The 13,454-nt window shown below is 45.4% G+C and overlaps 2 protein-coding genes across 2 annotated transcripts in view; one reads left to right on the top strand and one right to left on the bottom strand.

The window, feature by feature from the left end:
• LOC142814225 (uncharacterized) overlaps positions 1 to 13,454 on the bottom strand; it is a 367,645-nt gene that overhangs the window by 15,294 nt on the left and 338,897 nt on the right. The gene's annotated exons all lie outside the window — the stretch shown is intronic.
• LOC119172583 (uncharacterized) overlaps positions 6,406 to 13,454 on the top strand; it is a 140,982-nt gene continuing 133,933 nt past the window's right edge. Inside the window, exon 1 of the mRNA XM_037423740.2 lies at positions 6,406 to 6,502. Coding sequence (XP_037279637.2) covers positions 6,448 to 6,502 — 55 coding nt within the window. The 5' untranslated portion in view covers positions 6,406 to 6,447. The remainder of the gene's footprint in view (positions 6,503 to 13,454) is intronic.

The following is a 13,454-nucleotide window of genomic DNA, read 5'->3' as shown; positions in this document are numbered from 1 at the left end:
AAGTGAACGAGAAAAGTTGATCTTTAAGCACAAATGTTTTTTTTTTTCAGTGACTCCATAAAGCATTTCCTTAGCACTCCATCAGAATAGGCCTTTTGTGTGTAGGTCGTCTGCACATGCGCACAGCCGTCGATGAAGCATTGATGATAGATTGATTGATATGTGGGGTTTAACGTCCCAAAGCCACCATATGATTATTAGAGACGCCGTAGTGGAAGGCTCCGGAAATTTCGACCACCTGGGGTTCTTTAACGTGCGTCCAAATCTGAGCACACGGGCCTACAGCATTTCCGCCTCCATCGGAAATGCAGCCGTTGCAGCCGGGATTCGATCCCACAACCTGCGGGTCAGCAGCCGAGTACATTAGCCACTAGACCACCGTGGTGGGGCGGTCGATGAAGCTTGGACCATAAGTTTTGGTGGCCCGGGACGAGGAGACAAGCTAGAAAGCCTTGATGTGTGCGCGGCAAGCGCGCACATCAAGTATTTTAGAGGCGAAGCTTCTTATAGCGGCACCTGTTCGTCTCTTGTAGCCGTTGTAGTGTGTAACAAGTATAACATTTTGACCTCCAAGGTGGTGCCGGTGAGAGATTTCTTCTGTGCGTTGTTGAATAATAAAAAATAATGCCCAATGTACATGCCATTGGCTGCTAATGGGGAATGAAAGACTGGAGCATTCGGCTTTTAGTTAACGCACACGCTGCAATCCCCATTAGCAGCCATTCGCTTGTACATTGAGCACTATCTGACAAGAAAGGGTTGCTACGTTATACTCGCTGGGTGTAACCTCCTTAGTTTCAGAAAGGTTTAGCGAGCGTTGAGCCGCAGTGCCATGAATACAATGAACTAGTATATACCATGAACTCGAGGTCGTTAAAGGTGGGAAGTAGATACGAAGCGCAAGCCATAAGAAAGTAAAAACCGAATTCTCCTGTTTCTAATTTCCCATTAGCAGCCATTGGCATGTACATTGAGCACTATCTGAAAGGAAAAGGTTGCTACGTTATACTCGCTGGGCGTAACCTCCTTGGTTTTAGACAGGTTTAGCGAGCGTTGGGCAACAGTGCCATGAATAGTGAACTAGTATATACCATGAACTCGAGGTGGTTAAAGGTGGGAAGTAAACCCGAAGCGCAAGCCGTAAGAAAGTGTGCGTGTGCCACCTCTCGTTTAGTCCTTGGAATGTCCACTGGATGGCGGTACTTCTATATGGGGAATATATGATGAGAAGATGCGAGATGGTGGTACTTGTAGTGTTGAATAGATGGATGAACGGACACACAGGCAGATGCATGGATGGATGCATGAACGGACGCAGGGGTGGATGCATGGACGAACGCACGAACAGACGCACGCACGGACGGGCGGATGGACGGACAGAATGAAGAACGAATGGACGAATGAATGCTTCGCCCTACTCTCCATCATTCACTCCGTGGATATGCTGTCATTTTTTTTTTTTTTTACTATAGGCGTGGACCAAGGGACATCTGGTGTCACAAACGTGCAAATGCCAATCCCAGCGCCCCCCCCCCCCCTTCCCAAACACACAAAAAGCGCTGATGCAGGCCTCCACGAGCTCCTACTAGTGTGCGGCGGGCAATTTCAAAGGCCCAAAACCACCAGTTTTGATTTCGACGATCTCCACTGGAGGGGCCGTTCGGACCCGGAAATTATTGAGAGTTCAGTGATTCTTTCTTAGTTGTTAGCGTGGATGATTGAATCTGATATTGTGTATAATGCCGCATTGAGAAAAATGTCTCCACTATGTGCCACAGAGTCACAAGCCATAACATGTAACAAGCAACTTTAAGCCACTACAACATTGCTTAGGTTCAGTACAGTTCTACAGATAATACTCGTTAATTGAGCATATCGTATATAATCCTTTTTTGGGTTTTTTTTATGTGAAACATAGCTTTGTGACATAAAAAGTTCTTGTTATGAGTACCTGTAACACAGACACATTGATTGAAGTTTATGATCGTGTAGTAATGGCAGAGCCATAGCATCGGTTACTTTTTTCGGCAATGGTAATGCGTAACCTTTTTTTTTTGTAGGTAACATATAGACGGTAACGTGTTCTTTTTTTGTTGGAGTAACAAGTAACAAAATTTGTTACTTTTTTTTGGTAACGGACACAACACTGCTGTCTGCTCTTTTTTGTGAGACCCGTACGGCAGATATAGCATCGCCTAAATCAAAGTGGGAACTGCTAGTGATGCGATGCAAACAGGCGCAGGTGGTTCGCGGTTCTACCACTGACACTGGTGGGGGTTGCAATACCAGGGGTACCTAGTAGCGGTATATATCGGCGACTGTGCGTTCTAGGAAAAAAAAGCGGTTCTTCACTCTGCAACAGCCACCAAAAAGAGCCTAGGAAAGGTTGATATGATATGTGGCGTTTAACGTCCCAAAACCACTATATGATTATGAGAGACGCCGTAGTGGAGGGCTCCGGAAATTTCGACCACCTGGGGTTCTTTAACGTGCACCGAAATCTGAGCACACGGGCCTACAACATTTCCGCCTCCATCGGAAATGCAGCCGGGATTAGAATCCGCGACCTGCGGGTCAGCAGCCGAGTACCTTAGCCACTAGACCAGCCTACGTTGGCGCCGTATTAAGGAGTAAAAGTGCGCTGGTATGTGCTTGTTATCGACAATGGAAAAGTGCTGTTCCAACATCATAAATTATAATTGTGACTCTTTTCGGCTGTTGGGTTAATGGCTGCATACTTCAAGGCAAAAGACATAGTTTCAGCAGCAAAATATGCCCGGCATGTGCCACTTCGGGGTTATTTTGCGCGTGCGCTTGATTTCTCACATGCTTGCTGTGCACGACGCCATGTGGGGCGTAAGCCGCGTGCTCGAGTGTTCATTCCTGCTAACAGTGAACCGACCTGTGCAATGGCTGCCACTTCTACTCACACCATTTCGCCGAATATGCACCATTTCGCCGAATGTGAATCAACTACGGCTGTAGTTGACGGCTGTTTCCTCATAAGCTCATTCGTTCTCAATACACAGCCGATTCTCAAACGCTTTTATCCTCTTATACATAGAAACGATTCCCCTCAGTATCACTTTAGATATTCGGCATCCATTATTAAGCCAAAGAGCAGAACAAATTATAGACTACAGTTACTAAACTGGCAAATTACAAACAGTTTAAATACCTACAAGGATTTAATATAACGTATTACTGCATATCACACGCTGGCATAATGTGTGGGGTTTAACGTCCCAAAACCACCATATGATTATGAGAGACGCCGTAGTGGAGGGCTCCGGAATTTTTGACCACCTGGGGTTCTTTAACGTGCACTCAAATCTGAGCTTACGGGCCTATTTCGACCTCCATCGGAAATGCTATCACACACTGGCAACATTCAGCAAACAATCCGAAAAAATATTTTATTGATTGTGATGCTCATGAACCTTTTTTACTGCAATTTTCGAATGTTTACCCATTTAGGGTATCGTTCAGTTATCTATTATGTATTTATTTATTCACTAGTTCTAATTTGTGTTATGTCATACCATTACTGTCGATAGGTCAGCGATTCTGTTTTCATGTCACTGCTTCCGTATCATTTCTTTATTATTTCTGTAAATGACGTCTCATGTTCTAAGTTGTAGTAGTTGCATTTTTGTGTTGCGAAATTCCACTAACATGTCAATTCTACTATGAGTGCTATGGTAATTTTTGTAAAATATTTGCCACACGCATGCGAGTATATTCTGTGCTGTGAATGCACGTATGATGTTAGATGCCAGTCAGGTGGCATTTCTTTCAACGTCACCTGTTGCCACAAGCACCATAAGAACCCTGTACTGTTACACAAATGACTAAAAAATGTTGCAGTGTAAGTTGTGTCCCTGATCGATTAACATAAGAAAACAAGTTATTAGATGCTGCGACAACCTTTGCTTTCGTAGTTAATTTTAACACACGTTATTGTCGAATGCATATTTCGCGCGCCACACTTAAGCATGCTTAAGACATGTCTTTTACAGTGGATTTCTTACTGCCATCTTCATATACCATTGCCTATTTCGTTACTTACCTAAACGAGACAAATTTATAACATCTCCATGATTGATTGATATGTGGTGTTTAACGCCCCAAAACTACCATATACTTATGAGAGACGCCGTAGTGGAAGGCTCCGGAAATTTCGACCACCCGGGGTTCTTTCACGTGCAGATAAACCCGTGCACACGGGCCTACAGCATTTTCGCCCCCACCGAAAATGCAGCTGCCATAGCCGGGGTTCGATCCCGCGACTTGCGGGTCAACAGTCGAGTACCTTATAACACCGCGGCGGGGCGACTCAATTCGTTCTCTTCTTCATCTTCTGCTTCGCTCTCAAAATACGGGCGCCGATTTGTCCCACGTTGCGTGCAATAATTCTGATGGAAGTAAGAACAAGTATAGTAACAAAGAAAAAGAAAGAGTAAGCGAGAAAAATAGAGAGAAAGAAAGGGAGTATGATAGCAAGCAAAAACGAGAAAGATCAACAAGCAGTAAATAACGAGGAATAAAATAACGACGATTAAGACAGACAAAAAAAAAAACAACACTGCAAATGCACTGGAAAAAAAAATCTCCCTGCCGCATACAATAATATTGCGTGGCAGAAGCTCAGAATTGCGCCAGGCGTCAAAACATCCAAATATCGCCACGAGTGGGTGTTTTAAAGGTCCACCCATTACAAAGCACTCACACAGATTTTATCGTCATCAGCTGCAAAAGCATAAACAAAGTGGACAGCTTCGTAGGTTGGCGCGTTGCCCGACGGACCTGTACTGAGCCCTTCGCTGACTAGCAAAAGGAATATTTGCGGCGTAGTGGGCTCTTAACAAGCGTGCTTGCAGTAAGCGATCAAGGACGCTTTGAAACAACCAACGTAGCGCGCACCATCGTTCGATGTCTCACGGAATGGTTGAGGCATGCACCGAGATACGTAGCAGGGTAGCATTTGAGAGGGCGGCGCGGTGCGCACGAGGCCTGATTAGGATGTATTGATTGATTGATTGATTGATATGTGGGGTTTAACGTCCCAAAACCACCATGTGATTATGAGAGACGCCGTAGTGGAGGGCTCCGGAAATTTCGACCACCTGGGGTTCTTTAACGTGCACCCAAATCTAAGTACACGGGCCTATAACATTTCCGCCTCCATCGGAAATGCAGCCGCCGCAGCCGGGATTCGATACCGCGACCTGCGGATCAGCAGCCGAGTACCTTAGCCACTAGACCACCGCGGCGGGGCCCTGATTACGATGTATAGCGTTCTGCTCTTGAAGGCGACGCTCAAACGTCCTCCGAGTCGTTTTGCTGAAGTCGTGCATTTTTTGGCTTTTGGCTGTGTTAATAAAAGTCTTAAGCATCACCAGCATGTGGGCGGCGCCCTCAGTCCGGGACACCAGGAAAGAAAGCATCAGGCATGCGCGAAAATAATGAAATAGCGTACCATCTGAGATTTCTTGTTTGGAATTTAAAGTGCAAGTCTTAAAACGTATCATAATGTGTTTCTGCTTGCTGCGCTTCTCAGTACGCTTATGAAACGCTAAACATGAAATGATTAACCACATCACCAAGCTTCCTATTTTCTAGAAAAATATTTTATATCATTTAGTATGATCGTGACTAGGACTGCAGCCTGAAACTTAATATTTTTCCAGGATTTCGCGTGCTAATACCAAGGTCGGCTCAAGAATTGCCCCCTATTGAAGGGTTCGGAAAATTCGTACAACATGGCGTTTCTTTAAGTGCACCTAATTATAAGTGTATGGGCTTCTAGCGATTTATTTCAATCGAAATGCGACCACCGTTCAGCAGCTCAGCCCCGTAACCACCGTAACACCACGTCGTGTAATCTAAGATTAATATAGCACTAATCGAAAGGGCATGTAAGATGGCTCGGATTAATTCTTCACATATTTCGTAAAGTACTGATAAGACTGCATTTTCGCACAGTGTCAGATTGTGTAGAGAATACAACACCACTGTCGCCGAATCGGTCAATTTCTTTCCAAGAGGTAACACCTCGAGATTATTCATTCTCATTCTCGCGAAAAGAGATTGGAATGTTATCCCACCCGTACATATTTACACGAGTGCGAAATGATTTTTCTAGGCATCTGCGTGTTTCGGTGGCTGACGTATGCCCCGCTTCAGTGTCTGCGCAGCATGTAACCAATATGTGAATGCCCTTTAATGTCATTCAGCAGACGCACGCTTAATTATTTGCCTAGAATTACCGCCCTCCCACCTCGCGGGGGGTCGCGTTCGCACCACGCAGTTCGCCCTTGTGCCTCGAGGTGGCGCCGCCAGTCGCCCCTCTCTCTCTCGCCCCTTCCGCTCTCAGGCCGCGGCTGAAGCCACTCGCGCCAATGGTTGGCGCAGTCGGCGACGCGTGGACGTGTTCCCGGGACGCGCATGGATTCCGGCATGTTCCTCGCACTCGCCTCCACGCTGGCACTGCTCGCCGCAGGTAAGCGACGAAGCCTCCGAACGCCTCCGCGACTTCATTCGCTGCATACGCTTGATCTGCGCGAGCCCAATAAACGAAGTTCGCCGCTCTCAGGAGAGGAACAGGTACATTCGTAACCGTGAAAATAAACACACCAAATATGCCGCGCTTCGAGGATTGTACAGTATTCAACTTGTGGCAAGCAGAGAGAGAGAGAGAGAGAGAGAGAACATCAACTTTATTGTCATCAGACTTAAGGAGGTAGGTTATCCGCCAGGCTGAACCTGGTGGCAAGCAACACGATGACTACGCGACTAAATTCGCTACTTTCATTTAAGCCGAACCGCAGTAAGCAACGCGCAAAAAGACGACGCAAAACGTACTAGCGCATTTTTTTTGTCATTTATTTACCGTAACAGTCAGTCATCACCAAAAAAACCACCTCGGTTAGAACGTAGCGCTCGCGCGCTTCTCGTCTGTCCGTGTTTTAACTATGATTTGGCTCAAAGACAAGTTATAGACCAGTGACAGACCATGAGGAGCCCGAGCGAACGCCATACTAAGTTTTCGACTTGGCCTGTCGGAGAGCTGGAACTAAAATAGACCACCTGGATTTATGCAAAAACACTTGCCTATAGACCCATTTTACGTTTCAACGAAAAATGCTACCAAATATCAAACCTCGTGTTGAGAAAGAGGCAGCCAATGGAGCTCGATTGGATAACTTAATCCTATAGGCGCCGTCGTGAACATGTGGAAAATAGAACATAATCGACGATTGCTGTCGATGTAACAATCTTTAATGTAAGAGATAAGGTCCCATTTGGGTGTCTCGATCGTGGTACGCACAGTTTGGCGCTCGCCAACTCCGTCTAGCCACTACCAACATTAAAGGGGCCCCTCAGCATCCCGCATTCAAAGACGAGGCAGTGGTTTCGTCCTCGCCTTTGCTACCCTGCCTACAGGAGATATCTCTTTCTCGCCAATCATTTCTCAAAAGCATGTGTACAAAGTCAGCCCTAACCGTTGAGTCGATCAAGACTTCGTGCTCGTCGACGACATGACGCGTTATCTGCGCAGTCGGAAACACAAAGGAATGAAGGAAGGAAGAAAAATAGGAGGAATAGAACGGCAGGGAGGTTAACCAGCCTATAGGCAGCCGGTTTGCTCCCCTGCGCATGGGAGGTGGATGGGGGAGATGAAAGATAGACAAAAGAAATGAAGTCAGTTGATCACGCCCGATGGCCACGAGAGGCCAAGAAGAACGAATGGGTGGCTGCTTGGCAAACCAGTATAAGAAACAATGCGCATCTGACATTTAGCGTATATGAGCCAATCGAGAGCACGTATCGTAACGACTTCACGGGAATCACTGTTTTTGCGTGACGTAGGCCGCGAGAAAGACGAGAAAACACAAGGAGAGAATAACGCACTCGTTTTTTTTTTGTATATTCGGAAGCTGGTGAGGGGCCCTTTAACGGGTTATTTCAGCGTCGGATGTCATACACTGACCGCGATTAAACATTTTACTGCATTCCGGTTACACTTCGACCAGTCTCAGCTTCGTGCATGTCTTGGTGACGTCATCGATGGGTGCACGGCTGCCAACACTTATGCCCACGCTTATAAATTACATATATTGTATACACGTTTTTTTTTGTTTCATATATGCGAAAATAAAGCAGAGCCAGGGTAGGGGCCAGTTGGTTGTACATAGTGTCCCGTATCGGTCGTTCTTCGTCGATTTTGTTTCATTGTAGCACGCAAAAAGTTTCCGAAAAAGTAAAAACATAAATGTGACCCTTTAGTCGACTGCACACATGCTGAGATAGACTCTGAGCCAGAATTGTCCAGCTTTGGCGCACCACAATACAAAATCACTATGACTGATAAAAAATGATGGTTTAAGCCCCTACATATAAAGGTCCCAATATTAGCTGTCGTATATAAAAATATTTGTGGCATTTTGTTTTAATTGGAAATGAAGGCCCGGAATTCAGTGTTTTGTAATGTAGTGTAATTCTAGACCTTTAGGTATAAAAGCCGCCATGTGTTTATAAAAATCCAAATAAAGTAGACGTTCATGGAAAGGTGAAGTCTTGAACAGACAAAAAAAATCACCCGTCTCGGTGGTCTTTATGGTACTCGACTGCCAACCCGAACGAAGGTCGTGGAATCGTATCCCGGCCGGAACGGCCGCATTTTGATGAAGGCGCAGTGTTTGGGCCCATAGAGGCTCGTATTCGCAAACACTCCTCGACTCGAAACTGGACCTCATGGGCTCCTTGAGGACTGTTTCACATTGCAATTTCTGCAGCGAGAAAAGTCTCAAGGAACCCTTAAGGTCAAGTTTCGAGCTCAGCAGCGTTTGTGAATACGGCCCATAGTGTTGCAAGGAGTACTTATAGGGCCCATGACATTTTACACCGCACCGCCGCCAAAAATATGCTAGGAGTAATTATTCAGTTAGCACTAGACGGGCTAACACTGCGCACTATAGAGTTTCCACTAGAGGGAGCTCTGACGCTAGTGTCTATATGGGAGCTGTGACGCATGGCGCTTCAGCGAGCATCGGAATTATGGGTATAGTATACGGATTTGCCTAATCTTCGTACTTTAAGTTCCTCTGGGCTTCGCGCGGCTTGAAGCTGCTTTGTCACGAAACAGCAATCGGCAAATGTTCGGCATTCATGCTTCACCTCCTTCACCAAGTTAGGCTTACCATTTCAAATCGGGTCAAGAAGTTCAAAACGGTTTGTTCTTACCTCTAAAACGAAACTGAAACCAGCGATAAACGAAACCACAACTGCGATTCGCCGACCGCAAGTAGGAAAGCTAGGCATATCCGTGTACTACCCACCATTCACATGCATGTCGCTGAACGATCGCAGCGCCGGAGTTCCCTAGCTCTGTAGTTAGCTTTAGGAAGCTCTATGCTGCGCACAAAGAAGTCAACAGGCCTGATCAGACTAAGCCCCATTACAACAACGCCGTCATCTTCATCCATTAGGCATCATTTCGGTGCCCGTGCCGAAGTGACATTTTCGTACCCATAAGAACAGATTTATTTAGGTGCAAGTTACAGAGCCCTCCAGTACGGCGTCCTTCGTAATCATGTCCTTGTTTTAGGGTGTACGACTCCAACATTTACATGATATAAGCCCATAAAGCGCGTGATGTCGCTAAAGCCGGCGTTTCGACAGATGGACGCGTCTTCGTCGAAGTCGTTCACTTGCAACATTGAAGAAGTCAGTTTCGCTGGTCGGAAACGGATTTTACCCCTCGAAGTGATTATGAGGCGCACTGTAGCGGAAAGGTACGAAATATTTTGACCACCTGAGCTTCCTTAACGTGCGCCCTAATATAAGTACACACGGACCTCAACTATAGTTTGCGCACACGGGTGTTCTTCGCATTTCTGTCCCCTACGGCAGCCATAAATCGACGCCGCTTTGTCGAACTTAGCAGCATGACTCGTTACCTGTCATGGTGGATATCATTAGTTGGTCGTGTCGACAGATTCCCGAAGTGGCTGAATATGCGCGTGTATGGCCTTCACGTCCGACATTGCTAAGGAATGCACGACTCGCAGCTTTCAACTATATATATATATATATATATATATATATATATATATATATATATATATATATATATATATATATATATATATATATATATATACATGGCGACCCGCATCTCAGTTGAATGCCGTGAAAGATATGTTCGAAAAAGATGTCACCACAAATTCACAGAAATATTATTGGCAGGCAGTAAAGAAAACATTTTAGTGTTCGCTTATGACATTTCGAAAGTCAATTGGGACGCTAACGCCCGCGACGATGCTCTGCACTATATACGTCAGGGAAGAAAGCACGTATATAAGATAACTGTACAACGAAGATTTTTTTTTTTTGAGATTGCACGTCAAGCACAAGGTGCCACGTACAACCGCTTTTGATGCTGCTCACCTCTTCTAGAAATTCAATAACGCCGGGCTAATTATACTGTTACGTCCATACTTAGTGCTAGGCCATTCAACTAATGAGCTGTTCATCGTCGATGCATGTTTTTGACACACTCATGTTAAATAAGCACTGACAATCATTGACAGGAGTGCCGAGGCGGTATGCGAAAGCTGATATGAATTCATCCATCCGAACTGATAAGTCAGCTCGCACTAAAAAAATGACGGTACAGCTACTTTTCCTCTAGTTATCTTTATCGGCAAGGCTTTGTCAAAGTATCAAGAGAGTTACTCGCTGATACATGACGCCGTGGGGCCCGGTCCTGCCCTTCTTATTGGAGTCACAAGGCCTCCAATCTTATACAACCCTAGCGTGCTGTATTGATCTCACTGAAACATGTATAAAGATTCAGCAGCGCCTCTTATTCGTGAACGACCCTCAATGGTGGCTATTGGAAACAGCGACCATAGTAACACATGCATATATCTTTGTCACTGAAATCTGGCTGCCGCGCTATTTGTTTCTGACCTTCGCTAGATTTGAACTATACAGCCCTGTCCCAGAGTGCACAATGTGGGCTGCGCTTGACTGGGGGACACGTGATATGACTATGCAAACTTCGCATAGTTCAGCTGGAAAGATTTCACTGTTTCGCAAGACTTTAGAATAACAAGTCCTGAATGCAAGGGCACCTGTGCGTTCAGATATTGCTGGTCAAAATGTATATGGAGTTCACAACTAGGATGTGCCTCAAAATCATATCTAGGTCTAGGTGCGCGAAACAACCGCAGTTGATTATAGCGTGAGTGATGCCTGCTGGGCTGATCGATGCACGAGGTTGGATCGATGCACGAGGCAACCAGCACTGTGACGAAGCACAGCACAGGAGCTTCTGATTATTTTTCTGCGCAATAAAGTAGCACCATTGCTATAAAGTAATATGTTAGTTGCCAGTATTATACGAAGTAAAATTGCATACGTTCAGACAGTCAGTTTTGTGGTTCTAAAACCGTGTCAGAAGATCTAAAAGTAAACCTCTCATTGTTTTACCATAACGTGTAGCGCAGCAGGGCAGCAGCAAGGAAAAATAAAAATAAAACAAAAAACTCAGGTTTTAAGGATTATTCACCCGATAGACGTGACGTGTTTCATCCAAGAAGGATCAAGTGAACTCGGATAAATTTCTTCAAATGAGTTGTCCGTATTGAGCTGAATGTGATTTCAACCTTCAAGAGTTGACGCGATCACAATATTTTTTCCATAATGCGTACTTATTACATCATATACCTTACGCCCATTTATCAACTTCGACAGCTATGCCTGTTCTATTTTGTCTTTTGTTGTTGAATTTTTCACGTTTTGACGTTTCTTAATCACGTTCTTCGTTTCCTGGGAATGCTTGCTAGTGTCCTGTTTAACTACCACATACCTCCAACTTTCACTGCACATTCCTTATTGATACTCGTCAGATTATCATTCATTACGTTAAAGCTATAAGAACGATTCACTCGATAAGAGTCGAGTATCTGTCTTAGAGTGAGACTTTGAATTGCTGCACTTTCCTTCTCAGTGCCAGGTTATTCATTGGCTTTTTGCATATCAGTGTCTGTCGTTCCTTCTTCATGTGAGGGCGAATTCAAGACCTGACCATTCTATGGTCACTGAATTGTACCTTACCAATCACTTCCAGATTCTGCACGATGCCTGGTTGTGCACTCAATATAAAGCCTGTTTAGTTCTTACTTTCGCCATTAGGGCTCATGTATGTCCACTTACGGTTCCCTCGTTTTCGATTGCGAGCAGCTCTTGAAGGAGCACGAGAAGAAGCCATACCACTTTCGTGGACCGATGCTGCCAGTAATCTTCGACGACTTGCGCGTGAAATCACGTTTTTACTATGGTGCCCACCAAGCAACGAGACGAATCGTCAACACCACCTGTCCTCTTTGATGGCTCTCCGCATGCCCACTGGGCTCGACCGAAGAGAAGCCACCTTTCTTCATCGCTTATGGCTAGGAGTGGCATTTACAAAATCCTATTCCTTTGCCATAGGAATGGCCGACAACGTTCTCTGCGATGCCTGTCATTGCGAAGAGATTCCTCACCACATGCCCGTTGTAGGACATCTAGAAACAGCCACTGGCGTCCGTTTTTGCGCGCATCGACAACAGCCAAATATCTGTGGACACTATTCTGTGAAGTGCCCGAGAGAAGACATTGCAACAGAAGGCGACAAAAGCTCTGTTGAAATTCCTACGCAACACGGACTTGAACAAGCGGCTGTAACTGCAATGTCACACACCGCGGAAGACAAGACTGTACTATGACTGAGTGTGCGCGCATGTGCTGCCGAATGTGCTGTGTTAATCTCTCTTCCCTCTCTGCTATCTATCTTTCATCTCCCCATCCGCCTCCCATTCGCAGGGTAGCAAACCAGCTGCCTCTAGGCTGGTTAACTTCCCTGTCGTTCTTTTCCTTCTATTTTCCTTCCTTCCTTCGTTTTCGATTGAAGGTATTCAGTATCCGCAAATCATTGCGTTCCGTGAATTCCACTAATAGCTCTCCTCTGGCACTCATAATACCGATGCCATGATTGACTACTGCCAGGTCTCCATCCTGCTTCTTCCCTACTGTGGCATTGAAGTCGCTTAACAGTAGAGTTTACGGTGTTTTTACCTTCCTAATTGCCAGTTTCACGTCTTCATAGACGCTTTCAATTGATACGTCATCATGGTAGGATGTAGGCGCGTAGGCTTGTACCACCTTCATCTTGTATCTTTTACTGAGTTTATTTACGATATCTGACACCCTTTCATTGATACGATAGTATTGCTCTATGTTTCCAGCTATATTTCTGTAAATAAAGAGCGCCATCCCCGTTCCCTCTGTCATCCAAGCCACAATAGCCTAGGACGTGGGCATTCTGTAGCAAATTATATGCCTCATCTTTCCTCCTAACATTACTGTGCTCTATTGCACCCCTTTTGACACCTTCTAGTTCCTCA

The sequence above is a fragment of the Rhipicephalus microplus genome, chromosome 4 (genome assembly GCF_043290135.1).
Source record: "Rhipicephalus microplus isolate Deutch F79 chromosome 4, USDA_Rmic, whole genome shotgun sequence".
Taxonomy (NCBI): domain Eukaryota; kingdom Metazoa; phylum Arthropoda; class Arachnida; order Ixodida; family Ixodidae; genus Rhipicephalus; species Rhipicephalus microplus.
This window is presented reverse-complemented; position numbering and strand designations above follow the sequence as displayed.